Here is a 16,632-nt window from a genome sequence, read left to right on the forward strand (position 1 = left end):
GCTTGTTTGTTCCTTTGTTTTATGATTTCCCTATTTATCTCCAGCTAGCCTGGAACTTGCTATACAGATTGTGCAGGCCTCATAATTGCAGAGATTTTTCTGCCTCTGCCTTTTCTTTTCCTCGTGGATTCTAAGATTGTGTGTGTCATCATGCCAGGCTCAAGCTTGCCTTCTTGAGAAAGTGTCACAAAATAGGCGATGTTCATAGATTTTACAGAGAAGTCCAAAGATGGTTATTTACATTGTTGCAACTCATTCAGTGTATTTCATAGTTCTTTAATTGTTTAAACTCATTTAAATATTGAATACATGGTCTTAGGTCTGTGAGATAAGTTATACAGGAGATACATATCAGACGATATAGACAGGAAACATACAGCACGGATCAAAGCAAGCAGTCTATACAGTTGTATACTTTTTATATTATTCACCAATGTTTTTCTTTGTTTATATTTTATAAGAAGCCTGAGAAAAGCAGGATAAGGTAGCCTTATCATTTTCACACAGGAAAACAAGTTCTAAAAAGTTAGAAGCCTTGTTTAAGGCTGTACCAAAAGTCAAAACCACATGACATCTTTTCTTTTTTTAACGGAGTGTTTTATAATCCAGTGCTTGTTCCATTGTCAGGCTTCATCCTGGAGTTCGAGGACAGCCTGGTCTACAGAGTGAGTTCCAGGACAGCCAGGGCTACACAGAGAAACCCTATCTCAAAAAAACCAAAAAAAAAGTTACTTGTCTTGTAAAACTAATTTTTTAAAATTTTATTTTTTGTTGGTCTTCTGACAGTAAACTGACTCAGCTCTTGAGAAGCAGTTCTCTTTTGTTTTTATAACTTTTAAATTAATTTTTTGTTACTGTATAAAGAATTGGGTCTAATTTTGGAATTTTCATATGTATTTTTACTTTATAAAAAGTTTATTACAGGGCTGGTGAGATGGCTCAGTGGGTAAGAGCACCCGACTGCTCTTCCAAAGGTCCGGAGTTCAAATCCCAGCAACCACATGGTAGCTCACAACCATCCGTAACGAGATCTGGCGCCCTTTTCTGGAGTGTCTGAAGACAGCTGCAGTGTACTTACGTATAATAAAAATAAATAAAATCTTTAAAAAAAAGTTTATTACAGTGTATAACAGGCTCCGGGAGAACATTTTATTGTGATTATAGGTGGCAAAGAGCCATTCTGGTGGGGAATTCAGATGTTTAGATAGGAATTGAGTGGGCCATCATCACTTTAGATACAAGAAACAGCTTGCTTTTTGTCAGAGTTTTGTAATTCCACCTCTGGCCAAAGGGCCCTTCTCATGGATTCAGCTTTTATTTTAGCTCCATGAGATTCTTCTGCTGTTATTATTATTATCATCATTATTATTTCTGACTAAACATTTTATCTGTCTCGTTCACATTCTTAGCTTGTTTCTTGGGCTGTTTCAGGGAGCTTCTTCTTGCTGCCTCTGTGGTCCATCTTCCTGCAGAAGTCACACTTACATTCTTCTTCATAGCTGAATAGGTTTTTTCTATTTTGTATGTGTAACACATTTTCTTCCCTCCTTAATATATTGATGAAATATAGGCTGGGGCTATACCTTGGCTACTGTGAATACTTTATCACTGATCACAGATGTGAAGATGTCTCTGGTATGCTGACTTACCACAGAGTGTCACCCTTCATGTAATGCATGACAGGGTTTCTTATTGAAGTGGAAGCTCACCTCTTTGACTAGACTGTCTAGCCAGTAAGCTCTTAGAAGCCTTCTTTCTCTCACCAATAATAATGGCATGATAGGCACACACAGGTATGCCTGGCTTTAAAAAACAATGTGGGTGGGTGTGTAGGTGTTGGGGATTTGAACCCAGGTCTTCATGTTTGGGTAGCAGTTGCTCTTAGTGAGAGTCTTAGTGAGATATGATCCCAGGAGTAGCCCCGAGAAGCTAGCCTTAGTGGGGGAAATGAAGAGATTACGTTGGAATTAGGAGAAGTAGAAGAATGTGGCTTTTTCTTCACATCTCTCTCATATCTCCTTGCCAGTGCTATTGAAGGAAAAAAATGCAAGCTAAGGGTCTTGACAGGGACATATATATGTATTTGTGTTCACACATAGCATTTATAGACCTACTAAGAACTGTTCTGGTATTTCAAGTTACATCCATAAATATTTGGATTCTTTCTCAAGTGGGATTGTTTATGCAGTCTTATGCTAATTTATCTATACTGCTTATGTTTATGCTTTTCAAATATATAAATGTTGGAACGTAGTTCAAAGCTAATAGATATGCTTTAGCACAGTAATTATACCATAGAAAATTAGCATGTTTTGATATCCTGTTTTACAGGATGTAATTAATACTTTATTGCCTAAAGTCTTAACTCGAATAATCGAAGGACTCCAGGACCTTGATGACGATGTTAGAGCTGTTGCTGCAGCGTCCTTGGTTCCTGTAGTAGAAAGCCTTGTCTACCTTCAGACACAAAAGGTATATTAAAAGTCTTCCAGCATTTTCTTCCTATAGAGCATGTTTACATTTGCATATGGAATAGAAGGAAAGACATAGCATTCTTTTTACTTTATTTACACCTGTTGTAGAAATGTTCTTGTCTCTAACATCCTTCTGATGCATGCAAGCTTGATTATATGCCTTTGGGAACAGTGAACTGTGTATTGTCTAATTCCCTTTCTGTACTTAGTACACAGAGAATTTCCTTGAAAAGGAAACAGCTATTTCTCTCTGATTTTGTCCCTTATGTTTAGGGATATGAAGTTCGTTCGGTTTTGATTTTATATCTTAGCATTTTAACCTGATCTCATTTTGAGACTATTAAATTTTAACACTTCCCATTTTATCAAATCTAGAATATGAAGTTAAAAGTGCAGTCAGTATTATTTTATGAGCTCAAAACTAAACTTGTATTTGTATGATTGTTGACATTGCTTAAAATTCCCTGAAATTATCCTGTCCAGTAAAAGTTTGGTTAGAGAGGAAGTGACAAAAGTAGAGCTGAGTGGCACTAAAAAAAGGTTGAGAGGATTGTTAACAGTGACAAATTGTGTCTTCTCCTTGATGTTCCTTAAAGCTGACATAGTCCAAATTCATTATGTATGCTGTTGACTCGTAGTGACCCTTGGAATCTAATTTGACAGGATTAATAAAATTTGTTATGTGAAATCAGTAACTTTCTTAAAAACTGATCTTACAGGTACCCTCCATTATAAATACCTTATGGGATTCTCTTCTGGAATTAGATGATCTAACAGCTTCAACAAATAGTATTATGACTCTCCTTTCATCCATGTTAACATACCCTCAGGTCCAGCAATGCAGGTAATTATTTCTTATTAGAGGTATAGAATAATAATCCTTTATATATCTTTCCAGATGATTAAACTTAGACTGGTTTAGCACCTTTAAAGAACAGTGCTGTAAGTTGAACACACCACTTTTTCTTGGGACGTTTTAGTCCTTTATTCTAGTTACTAGCACATTTGGGACAGGGCTAGAGAGATGGCTGAGTGGTTACGAGCACGTTATTGCTCTTGCAAAGGACCCTAGTTTGATTCCCAGCACCCACATGACTGCTTGATGTCTTTCCTGGAGCCTCTCATAATTTAACAAAAGAGAAAGGAAACTTTAGGGGCTGGGATCAGAGCTCAGAGGGAGACTGTCCGCCTAATATGAACAAAGCCTAAAGTACCAGCATTGCACACAGATAACAAAATCTAAAGGAGTTATTTTTCTTTCCTTGGGTTATAGCTTCATAGTTCGTTACCTTGTGGATCTAAAATATATACTTTAAAATGAGTCATTATATATCATGTACAGTGCTGGCCTCATAATATAGATTTTTAAAATTTGACATCGGTTTTATATTTCGCAAGATTTTTCCTTTCTGTGAATTTTTCCTGTGTAATGCTTATTTTTTCAGTTCTTGTCCTTAATTTCAGAAATTACTAGTCAGGAAGATAACAGGTAATGATGAACTATAAAATATTAAGAACAGGATTAAGTGAACAGAAACACTGTTTAAACTGTTATTGCTTTTCAGTGCTAACACTGGTGTGAGACTCAGGAGTGTCTCATCTGAGTGACATGCCAGAATGCTGCTAATTGTTTCTATTAATAGTATACACAAAGATGCAGAAGAAATGTCACACAGCTTGGTATATGAATGAGGAAATTGTAGTTCTAGCCTACTGAGGTTATTCAGTGAATGTTCCTATGATTATGATTTTAAAGCAACTTGAGGCTGTATGAATGAGTATTTCAGTGAAATTCAAACATATATGAAAAGCATATTGTTCATATATTACCAGCCAGCACTACTTAGCGAGAATTTAGGCTGGTAGAACAGCATGCGAGTAGGAACAGCAAGTGAGTGCCTACAGAAGGCAGCAAGTGAAGCGGCAGTCATATGTAGGGCTTCCCACTTTGACAGCTTCTATTACTAATACAATACACAGGGACTAAGTGGGTTCATGTGGCAATTCTCCCAAGCTGGTAAGTCAAAGGGGTTTTAAATTGCTTCAAACTAGAAGTTTAAGTAAATCTCATTGAAGACCTAAATACTGAACATTTTGCGGTTGTAAGCCAGTTGTAGCTGAAACTGTTCCACAGTGTTACTGTATCCACGAAACTGCCAGTATAGAGGAATGTGTTCTATTAAAACTTCCATGTAAAAAGGAAATAAAGGAAAGTCTATGGATTTATTTAGCCTGTGGACAACCTTAGTAGGTGGTACCAAGAAAACTAAATAATATAGGACTGAAGAGATCTCACCAGGTAGGAGCACTGGTTGTTGCTCCAGAGGATCTAGATGCCAGGAATGACAGCTCACGACCATCTGTAATTCTAGCTCCAGGGCATCCAGTGCACTGCATACATGTTAATGCATGAACATACACGCAGGCAGAACATCCATATACATAAAATAATGAAATACTTAAAAACACTTAATGTAAGAAAATTATGCAATGTAATAAAATACCTGATAATCCAATGTGAAATAATGTAGTTTTCCATCCGTTTTGTTTCAAAATTGCCTGATTAGAAAAATTGCTTCAGCTGTGCAGTGGTGTCGCTATCCTTTAATTCTGGCACTTGGAGGCAGAGGCAGGCAGATCTGTGAGTTTTGAGTCCAGCCTGGTCTACAGAGCTAGTTCCAGGATAGCCAGAGCTACACTGAGAAACCCTGTCTTGAAAAGCCAAAAAAGAAAAAAAAATTGTTTCATATGTGTGGCAATTAGCAGATACTTTGCAGCTTATGCAAGAAGAAATGCAGCATGTCTTGTGGTGCATGAACAATTACACTATTAACAAGTCTTTATTGTCATGGTTTTATGTATTCTGAATTTCTTATGTTTGTATGTGCATGTATTTAAATTGGAACTTTAAAAATGAACTTAAAGAAATAAACACAGGAAGTTCTACCTGCAGGTGATGAAAATAGCATTAAGGGAAACTCCTGGGAGGAGGGATGGAGGGAGGCAGGCGACAGGATTCTCTGTTCTTGGTTTCTGCATGTTTTCTGTTGAAGGATATAGTTCAAATCCTTCCTACAAATGACTCCTAACTTGGGGTACCTTTAAAAAATGGCTCCTGAATGTGGCAGAAATACTATGATTCAAGTTAGCCTAGATTTGGCTTTGTATCTTCCTCCATTTAAATAAAGTCTTACTGAGAAGGAAGAAACGTGAGTCTTCCTAATAGAGTAAATGCTAAACTGGGACAACAAAGTTCAAAACTGCTATTTCCTCTTTGTTTCTTGCAATTTGAGGTGGCCTAAAGATGAATATAAATTATGATTAGCTACACTTTGAGGTTAACCCTCGAATGGAAAACAGTTATGCAAACCTGATTGTGTAGCTAATAGCTAAGATGTATATCCCATTTTCCTAGGAAGGAAAGGGCAGATATATTGGAACGTTCTAACTTGCTGAGGGTAATTATGGCATTAGTGCTATAGAGAAACGTAATATCCAGTCTCCACCCTTTATTGGTTACATTTTTCTGTCTTTTTACATTATAATAACTTTTTTGAGAATGTAAGTGAATGCTCATGAAAATTGGATCATTTTTAATTTATTAAAAAACCATGTCAACATGATTAGGTCCATACAACATATATTAGATAATGTATCTATGGAGTTTCAAGAGAGAATGAATAAAATTAATTTGTTTCTTCTTCATTAGTATTCAGCAGTCACTCACAGTTTTAGTCCCACGTGTCTGGCCATTTTTGCATCACACTATATCTTCAGTTCGAAGAGCAGCATTGGAAACTCTCTTTACATTATTATCAACACAGGACGAGGTAAGAACTGATAAATAGTAACCTCAAAGCTTTTGTAAATTTTATAAGACAGACCAGATCATTGCTTCCTTTTTTGCTATATATCAAAAGATCAGAATGCTTGCATATATTTATTATGTGCACTGTGTGTGTCTGGTGCTTCAGAGGCCAGAAGATCCCTGGAGTTGGAGTTACAAGTGGTTGTGAACCATTTGATGTGGGCAGTGGGAACTGAACCTGGGACCTCTAAAAGTACAGCAAATGCTCTTGACCATTCTTGACTGAGCAATCTCCCCATTCCTAGCCCCAGGTTTTGTTGTTGTTGTTTGTTTGTTTTTGTTGTTGTTTCTTTTCTTTTCTTTTCTTTTCTTTTCTTTTCTTTTCTTTTCTTTTCTTTTCTTTTCTTTTCTTTTCTTTTTCCTTTCTTCTATTGAGACAGGATGTCTCTGAGTAGCTTTTGCTGCCCTGGAATTCACTCTGTAGACCAGGCTGTTCTAGAACTCAGACCTGCCTGTCTGCCTCCTGAGTGCTGGGTTTAGAGGTGTGTGCTACCTCCCCACCCTGACAGCCCTCTCTCCCGCCTCTCCAGCCCTCACCACTCCACCCTGCCTTTCTTCTTTTTCATTGTAGATTCTGGGTATTAAACTGGTTTGGGTGCTTTCAAGATAAACATTTTGCTGACTGAGCTGTCTCCTCAGCAGTTTGATTTTTGTTTTATATTCATTCATTCATGTATCTAGTTTTATGTATGTGGGCGTGGCACACACATGAAGGTCAGGGGGAAACTTGTAGGAGTTGACTCTTTCCTCTTGCCAGGTGGATTCTAGGGATTCAACTCCATTCATCAAGCACATTTACCTGATAAATTATCTCACTGCAACCCCCTTAAATCTAAACTGTTGTTTGGACAAAATAGCTATGTAGTGAAAACTTTATTATAAATCTTATGTTCCCAGTAACATCAAGAAACTGTCAGAATAATCCCCATTTGATGTCATTTAAAAATTGTATTCTTCATAGATTACCTGGGAGTTACTTAAAACTATACTTACAGTTTTGTGAAAACTTCATGATCCCTTGCCTAAATTTTTAAAAAATTTTGCTTGCTTGCAGATTTGAATGTAAAGCTTTTTCTAAATTTTGTGAATTTTGTAATCATTTGGCAGCAAGCCATTCTGAAAAGCTATTTATAGTCTTTTATTCCATGCATGTACCTATTCATAAAAACAACCTTTAAGTGTTTCTCTAGAGTCTATAGGGTTATGTAATGTGCAATGCATGTAACCAGCCTCTTTAGTATACTGAAGTTAGGAATGTTCTGAGCACATTTTGCTCCAAGATACTAGATGTGACAATAAAGCCTACAATTAGTTTAAACTTACCTCCCTTCTCTTCTCTGCTGCTTTTGCGTTTGCTCCCGTGCTAGCCTTGGGTTATTAGTCAGGATTCTTAGCTTGGGAACAGACAAAACGTAAAGAACAGCCAGTTAAAGCTTATATTGCTGCCGTAACACCTTCAGCATATGATAAATTGTTTAGAGAATACATTTCAATCTCCCTCCCCACCTCCCCATACACATACACCAAAACCCCTGGGACTAGAGAGAGGGTTCAGCAAGTAAAGCAGTGACTCACTTCCCAGACACCAAGTGGAGGCTCACAAACACCTGTAACTCCAATTCAGGGGATCCAGCAGCCTTCTGGTGTCTGTGTGCAGCAGGCACCAAAGTATTAAATAGACATACATTCAGGCAGGACACCCATACTTTTTTTTTTTTAAATTAAAATCTTTTTGCAGCCTTTCTTGTAGTTACGGATCAAGTGAAGTAATGTAAAAGAGAGGACTTTGGAGATGTTAATTGTATACAAATATAAATAATTATATAGAGAGTAAAACATACTTTTGCCATATTTTATAATTAGAAATCTTATTATATTATGTGATATAGAAATGATACTTAAAAGTAACAAATCTCTGAGATATTAGTGGGGTTTGTTTTATGCTGGGAAATATTACAAGCCCTCTAAAGGAGGTAGCTACTACTATTTATAGTTTGAAGATGAGAGAATGGATGATCAAAAATTAAACTCCCAAATTCACAGAGACTACATGGCTCTCAGTAAGCTGCTTTCCTGAGATTCATGTGGGGGTCTGAGTGACTTTCAGCTTTCACCTAAATTTGACAAAGAAAGAAATGGATTGCTTTCCAATTTTTAAATGTGAAGTAAGCTTAAGTACAGAGCGAGGAGGTGAGCCAAATGCCTGTGTGCCTTGTCACCATGTTCTTGTGTCAATTCCTGACATGCCCAGCTGGTACCTTCAGTAATTGGCAGTAATGTGGTGTGTAAATGTCACTAGAGCTCAGTATATCATTGTAAAGATGGCTCTATTGTTTACTCTAAGTTTTTCTGATTGTCAACTTTGTTTTGTTTTGCCCGTGAAACTGGAAGATTTTTTTAAAAGTATGTGTTACTGTCAAATGTATAAAGACAGCTATCTACCACTATAGTATCAAAGAGTTACTTTCAATGCCCCGAAAGTCACTTTTGTCCTTCTCATCGTTCATTTTCCCGGCCTCTCATAATCACTGGTCTTTTACTGTCTGCATAGTTTTGCATTTGTAATAACTTGGAGTCATCCACTGTGGGACCTAGTCATTACTTTGTAATAGCATTTAAGTTTACTTTCTATCCATAGCTCATTTTAAGGGTGTCATATACTGTTATTGTCTTGTTGTACTCTAATGTATTCATTTACCAATTGAAAGACATCGCTTCTACCTTCAAGTTTTGGTAGTATATACATAAGGCTTTATAAAGTAGAGGTTTGGGGCTGGAGAGATGGCTCAGCAGTTAAGAGCATGGACTGCTCTTCCAAAGGTCTTGAGTTCAATTCTCAGCAACCACATGGTGGCTCACAACTATGTGTAATGAGGTCTGACGCCCTCTTCTGGTGCATCTTAAGACAGCTACAGTGTACTTACATATAATAATAAATCTTTTTTAAAAAAGTAGAGGTTTTTATGTAGATGGATACTTTATTTTCTGTGGGCAGATATTAAGGAGCCCAAGTACTAGACTATACTATAAGAATATGGTTAGTTTTGTAAGAAACTTCTAAGTTGTCTTTCAAAGTACATAAACCATCTTGCCTCTTCATCAACAGTAAATGCTCTACATCTGGCCTTTGTGTAGTATCATCAGTGCTCCACTGTAGGCCATCCTAATAGGTGATAGTGATAATCTCAATGTTGTAACATACATGAAACATTGTCTTTCTGTCATAGTCCTGTGGACTTAACCCAGGATTCACACATGTAAGGCAAGCATTCTATTACAAACTATGTCCCCAGCCTGGAACTAACTATATGCACTCCTTCCCAACCCTTGACAAGGTCTTTCTAACAGCCCTGGCTGTCCTGGAACTCACTATATGGACCAGGCTGGCCTCAAACTCACAGAGATCTGCCTGCTTCGGCCTCAGGAGTGCTGAGATTAAAGGCATGCAGCACCGTGTCTATTTTTTTAGAACAGTTTTGAGAGAAAAACTGAAGAAAAAGTACAATGTTCCTATTACCTTAAATTCATACTGTATAAAGCATCTCCCACTGTGAACACCCTATATGGAAAAATAAGGCACTCACTATTATTAGTGGACTTGCATCCACTGAAGTTGATAGTTTCCATTAGGGTTCACCCTTGGTGTTATACAATCATCACGCTTGATATACAATCTATGGGCTTGATAAACCTGTGTCATGTATGCACAAGTATGTAGAATAGTCTTCTCTAAGTATCTTCTGTGCTCTACCTATGTATTCTTTCCTCTGTTGGCTGATTTGACTACTTGCAACATATATTCGTCAGCATTGATAGCCTGAGACAGCTAGTATAGTTCATAGCACATTTTACTTGTTATAAATACAGGGAAGATATCCTTTAGAGTTGGACTTTGGTGTCTACAGGTAACTGCCAGTGATTGAGCTGAGAGTAAGAGAAAAAAAATCAATGATACTATTCTGGTACCTTGCATTATTGATGAGTATGTAGAATTAAGGCTTTGATCTTTTGGCATAGCAGCAGTGATCTGAACATTTCCCAGTTTCCTAATAAAGCAGTGATGTATGATGATGTAAATAACACCATTGCTGCTTATAGCTTGGTCTTGTACTTTTAATTTATTTGAGGAAAATTTGATATTAGCATAACCAATCCCCCCCATTTCCCTTTGATTATAGGATTGTGCAATTTTCAAGCCATGACAATAATAACTGCGATACTTATTTACAATTTAATCTTATCATAATTTATCACCAGTTGAATCTTTTTGATAAAGCATATAGTCTTTTTTTACAACAGTGTTTGTTGTATTTGACTTTGCGTTCATGTAAGCTAACTTCAGGAAGTACGTCATAGCTCTGAATCTGTTTTTGTTTTCAGAACTCTTCATCTTGGCTTATACCTATCCTGTCGGATATGCTGAGACACATCTTTCAGTTTTGTGTTTTAGAAAGCAGCCAGGAAATTCTGGATCTTATTCACAAGGTATATGATGAATCTATCTCTCTTCTATTTCTCTTTATTATTATTATAGATTATTAATTATATTATTGTTATATTAATTTACTATAGATTATTTTTTTATCTATTTCTCTTCCTAATAACATTTATAGTTATAATAAAAAATTACTATTGAGTGTTTTTAATGAATTAAGCCATCCAAAACATTGAAGAGTCTAGTAATCTACAGGATAAACTAGAAAACTAGACTTCACATGGGATTTAGTAGTAAATTCAGGTTGGTAATGTTTGTTTCTTTCTTTTGTTACATGTCCTGTTAAGCTAATGTTCTTTTTTATTTTTTTTAAATATTTTTAATATTTTATTTTGAATTTGTGTGTGTGTGTGTGTGTTTTCACTATATCAGTGTCTTCAAGACAAGGTCTCACATAACCTAGGCTGGCTTGAGCTTGTTGTGAAGCTGGGATTGACCCCAAACTCCTGGTTCTGTTGCTTTCATCCTTGCAGATATGTATGAGCATGTCTGGTGTGGCATGTTTAATTTATAAACATTTGTATTTATATGTCATAAACTAATGATTATATTAGTTTGATTTGATCGTAAAGTATCAAATATTGTATTGGTTTTTGTTTGTTGAGTAGATCTACCTGGGTATCCGAGGCTGGCCCCTTGTGTTTCAGTCTCTTGAGTGCTTTGTAGATGTGTCCTGTCATGGCCAACTCTTTTTTTTTTTTTTTTTTTAAAGATTTATTTATTTACTTTATACATATGGGTACACCACCATTACTTTCTTTAGACACACAGAAAAGAGCACCAGACCCCATTACAGATGGGTGTGAGCCACCATGTGGTTGTGGCAGTTTGAACTCAGGACCTCTAGGAAGAGCAGTCAGTGCTCTTAACCACTGAGCCTTCTCTCCAGCCCCATGGCCAACTCTTACATTCCTTTTTTGCTTTTGTTGTTCTTTTAAGACATGGGTGGATTCTCTATGTAACAGCTCTGGCTTTCCTGGAATTCACTTTGTTGATAGGCTGGCTTGGAACTCAGAGAGATCCTCCTGCATCTGCCTCCCAAGTGCTAGGATTAAAGGCATGAGCCATCACACCTGCTTCTAGATGCCTTTTTTAAAAACCATGTTTATTTATTGGAGACTGGCTTGGTGGTTAAGAGCACTGTTGCTCTAGCAGAGGTCCTAGATATGCTTCCCTGCATCCACATGGCAGCCATCATTTTCTGCAACTCCAGTTCTAGGTAAATATGACACTTTCTTCTGGCCTTCATGGGCACCAGGCATACATGTGGTGCTTATGGCAAACACACACATAAAGTACAAACATTAAAAATATATTTAGTCTAAAACAAACAACAACTTATATTTTGTGGGGGGGGCCGGTGCTGGTTTGAACGGTGTGTGAAGGTTAGGGGATAGCTTATTAGGAGTTGGTTCTCTCCTTCCATGTGGGTTCTAGAGATTGAATTTAGATTGTCAGGTGTGGCAGCAACTGCCTTTACTCACTGTGCAGTCCTCTTGGCCCACATGTCCTTTTTTGTTTGTTTGTTTGTTTGTTTTAATCTTTTTTAAAAGATTTATTTAGGGACTGGCGAGATAGCTCAGCGGGTAAGATCACTGACTGCTCTTCTGAAGGTAATAATGAGATCTGACGCCCTCTTCTGGCACGTCTGAAGACAGCTAGAGTGTATGTATAATAATAAATAAATCTCTTAAAAAAGAATTATCAAGATGTAAAAACAAAAGATTTATTCATTATTATATATAAGTACACTGTAGCTGTCTTCAGACACTACAGAAGAGGGCATCAGATCTTGTTAAGGATGGTTGTGAGCCACCATGTGGTTGCTGGGAATTGAACTCAGGACCTTTGGAAGAGCAGTCGGTGCTCTTAACTGCTGAACCATCTCTCCAGGCGCCCTCCCCCCAACCCCCAACAACAAAACCAAAAAATTTCCCCTTACATTATTTTGTGTAGTATATAATCCATGAACAAAATTGGTATTTCAAAGTAAACCTCTATGTTGACTTTTCAAATTAATCTCATTGCTATTTCTTACTCCTTCCATTTCATTTTCCCTAAAAGTATGTTTTAGACTTTGTTAGCACTTAATAGAAAGGATTGTTTCATAGTCTTCTTTGCCTTTGTAGGTCTGGATGGAGCTGTTGAGCAAGGCATCAGTTCAGTATGTGGTAGCAGCTGCATGCCCATGGATGAGTGCTTGGCTTTGCCTAATGATGCAGCCTTCTCACTTACCTATTGATTTAAATATGCTGCTGGAAGTAAAAGCTAGAGCCAAGGTAAGTGTAGAGAAACATGAGGTATTTCTGTGTTCAGCTCATTATTACTAATACAGACAGTGTTGATGAAGCTTGTACTTACTGTTTTATTCTAAGAGTGCCTTCACTAACTTTAGTTAGGAATTCTTCAGCCTCTGATAAAGTAATTATTTTTTTACTTTTTGTAAAATTTTACAAAAACAACTACATTTTACTGGAATTTTAATAATACTTTTTTTGTTTCCAATTAAATTTTATTGGTTTAACTATTGATTTTTCTCTAGGAAAAAACAGGTGGTAAGGTACGGCAAGGTCAAATCCAGAATAAAGAAGTGCTTCAGGAGTATATTGCTGGTGCAGACACCATCATGGAAGACCCAGCGACCAGAGATTTTGTAGTTATGAGGGCCAGGATGATGGCAGCTAAGTGAGTATTTACCAAGTGCCAAGTATCAGAGAATGAAAATTCTGGCTAATGGCTTTAAACTTTAACCAGAAGATTTCTTCATAGGTGTGTTCAGTTATTTTTCCTCTACATTAGTTATCTAAGCAAAATTAAAGCAAGTAAATATTTTTAAGTTTCTGAAGTTTTAAAAATATAATTTTGGGTTAGAGGTGTAACTCAGAATGCTTGCCTAGCAGGCACAATTCTCTTGATTCCAGACACAATATAAACAGTGTGGCAAACACCTGGAATAGCGCTTGAGAGCTGAGGGCAGGGAGATGAGGAGTTCAGAGCCAGCCTCAGGTACATAAAGAGTTGAAGGCCAACCTGCCTGGGGTGTATTAGACCCTGTATCAAAACCAAAAGCAAACCACCTCTTGTCTATTCATGAAAATAAGATGGAAGAAAGTTATGATTTTTATGGGGAAATGTATAGCCTTAGCAGGAGTTTTGCCTCAGGTAATTTCTGCATGTGGCCCTTTCCTCTCTTTTAGGCTGTTAGGAGCACTCTGTTGCTGTATTTGTGATCCAAGTGTCAATATGGTAAACCAAGAAATGAAACCAGCGGATTCCCTTGGCCAGTTACTGCTCTTCTATTTGAATTCCAAATCTGCTTTACAGAGAATTAGTGTTGCATTAGTAGTCTGTGAGTGGGCTGCTTTACAAAAGGTAAGGCATATTCTTAATAAAGGCAAGTTTAGTAAAACCAATTTCCATTAGCATTTAGGACTATTTACAACTTACAACACAAAAGTAAAAACAATCTTTTATTAAAAATTTAAGTTATGGGAAAGTATTCCATATAATATTGAACATTGTTTTCCATTTACTTTTAATTTGATTTTTTAGCACCACGTTTATATCTAAGACTCCTAAACTGTGTTCATATTTAGTATTTGTCCATCCTCTATAGTCTATTACAAAAGCTCCCTGTGTGAAAAAAGAGTGTGTATAAAAAGAGTCATAACCTGACTGTATATATCCAGTTGGTTGTTACTATGAGGTAGCACATTTTTCAGTGCTCCAGTTTTTTGTCTGTCTGTCTGTCTATAGAGGGTTTCTCTGCATAGACTTGACTGTTCTGGAACTCGATCTGTAGACCAGGCTGGCCTCGAAATGAGAGGGATCCACCTGTGTGTGCCTCCTCAGTGCTGGGATTAAAGGTGTGTGCCACCACCACAGGCCTGTACTTTGTATTTTGGAGTTCTGTTTCTATGGACAGTAAGAAGGGGAGGAATTTTGGTTGCAAGGAAAGAAATCACCACATTTGAATTCAAATCTTTGCTTCCAAATTCCCGTCTACTATTTTCAACTTTAAGCTACTCTAAGATGTACGATTTTGTGTAAGACTTGTTTCTGTCAATCAAGGAAACTTCCTGCTGGTTGTGTTTATTCCATTGACTGGAATTCTGGAAATTTAACTGTCTGCACTTGCTGTGAGAGTTGCTTGTCACTGCCTCTTAGCAGTTTGTCAAAGCGGTGTCTAAGAGTAATTGAGCCATGCTTTATTGCAATCTGGAAAGAAGCGAAGCCTGTCTGTTTTGTTGTCAGGACACCATGTGCTGGAGAGGCAGTGATGCTGTGTTTTTGTGCCTCTCAGACTCAGCAGCAAGTGTTGACAGTTCGGTTTCTGGACCCTCACAGAGCTTCTCTGGATTTACTCTGTGAAGCCCAGGCTGATCACCCAGATCTCACAGAACCCCTCATGGCTCACCACTGAGGAGGCCATTGCCCCTGTTGTTGGGGCAGGCAACAACCAGAGAGAGTGGGAAGGGTTAGTTAAATTTGGGGGCAGGTAAGTAGCTTTTAAATTATATCCATTTTTACAATACAGCATGTGAAGCTGTGGTTGAATTGTTAAAGATATCTAATAACAAATTTTGAACATTTTTAGTGCATGCCAGATTTTTTCTGATTGATTTTTTATAGTAATATACTTTTAAATGTCTGCTGTATTTATATATACATATTTTAAATAAATTCAGTGTATACTAAGAATAATTTGGTTGAAAATTAAATGGAATTATAGTAATTACATGTGCATGTCCTGTGGTCATTCAAATTAAAATTTCAGAGCAGTTTTGATGTAATACTTTTCCTTTGTGTAACTAACTTCTGCAAGATAACAGACTATAGATTCAAAATCAGTGGCAGTGTAACATTTGGTTGTCTGAAGTGAAGGTTTATACATCTCTACCACGATGTTTCTATGTTTTCCCTAAATCTCGTTATCTATTGTATTTTAGGAGTGTAAAGCTGTTACCCTAGCTGTGCAACCGCGTTTACTTGATATCCTTTCAGAACATTTGTATTATGATGAAATTGCTGTTCCGTTCACACGTATGCAGAATGAATGTAAACAGTTTATATCATCATTAGCTGATGCACATATTGAAGTTGGTAATAGAGTAAACAACAATGTTTTAACAATAGATCAAGCTAACGACCTGGTGAGTAAAGAAGTAACTTTCTTAATTCTAGAGCACGAAATAAAGATTAGAAATTGGCCATGTGCCACTAGAGAAGCATACTAAGATGTGTGGAATGTATTCTGCAGCTCTGCTTCTTTAGAAATGTTATTTCCTTATACTGAGTTTCTTGAAATTAGAGAACAGAAAACTGGTTAATACCTCTTACTGGAAAACTTGTGAAGTTTTATCACTTTTCAGTGTATCCTAAGATTGTAGAAGATGGGAAGAGCTGCTGTAGTTTCCTGGGTATTTCTCTTCTTGGTGTAAGATGAAAAGATCTAGACTAGAAGCCAAAGAGTAAGGCAGTTCTATGGCCTCAGGCCTTTGTCTCTATCTTATGCTAGGTTGACTTGGTTCTTGGGGTCTTCCTCATCTGTAAGGTAATAAGCATTGGTTCAATGATAGGATTAATTTGGAGTTATTTTAAAGCTTTTCCTCAGTTTACAATAGTTCCTGAAGGCTGACATAGCATAGTCTACTTAGGATAATGTTCAGATTTTTAAGTTTAACAATGATCTCTTGGCCAGGTGGTGGCGGCGCACGCCTTTAATCCCAGCACTTGGGAGGCAGAGGCAGGCAGATTTCTGAGTTCGAGGCCAGCCTGGTCTACAAAGTGAGTTC

General features: G+C 37.2%; 1 protein-coding gene across 1 annotated transcript in view; it reads left to right on the forward strand.

The window, feature by feature from the left end:
- Positions 1–16,632, forward strand: part of Btaf1 (B-TFIID TATA-box binding protein associated factor 1) — an 87,158-nt gene that overhangs the window by 42,510 nt on the left and 28,016 nt on the right. Inside the window, exons 12-19 of the mRNA XM_021151415.2 lie at positions 2,332–2,472; positions 3,194–3,318; positions 6,184–6,304; positions 10,723–10,827; positions 12,967–13,116; positions 13,380–13,522; positions 14,035–14,209; positions 15,787–15,990. Of these exons, the coding sequence (XP_021007074.1) occupies positions 2,332–2,472; positions 3,194–3,318; positions 6,184–6,304; positions 10,723–10,827; positions 12,967–13,116; positions 13,380–13,522; positions 14,035–14,209; positions 15,787–15,990 (1,164 nt within the window). The remainder of the gene's footprint in view (positions 1–2,331; positions 2,473–3,193; positions 3,319–6,183; positions 6,305–10,722; positions 10,828–12,966; positions 13,117–13,379; positions 13,523–14,034; positions 14,210–15,786; positions 15,991–16,632) is intronic.

This window comes from Mus caroli, chromosome 19 (assembly GCF_900094665.2).
Source record: "Mus caroli chromosome 19, CAROLI_EIJ_v1.1, whole genome shotgun sequence".
Taxonomy (NCBI): Eukaryota; Metazoa; Chordata; class Mammalia; order Rodentia; family Muridae; genus Mus; species Mus caroli.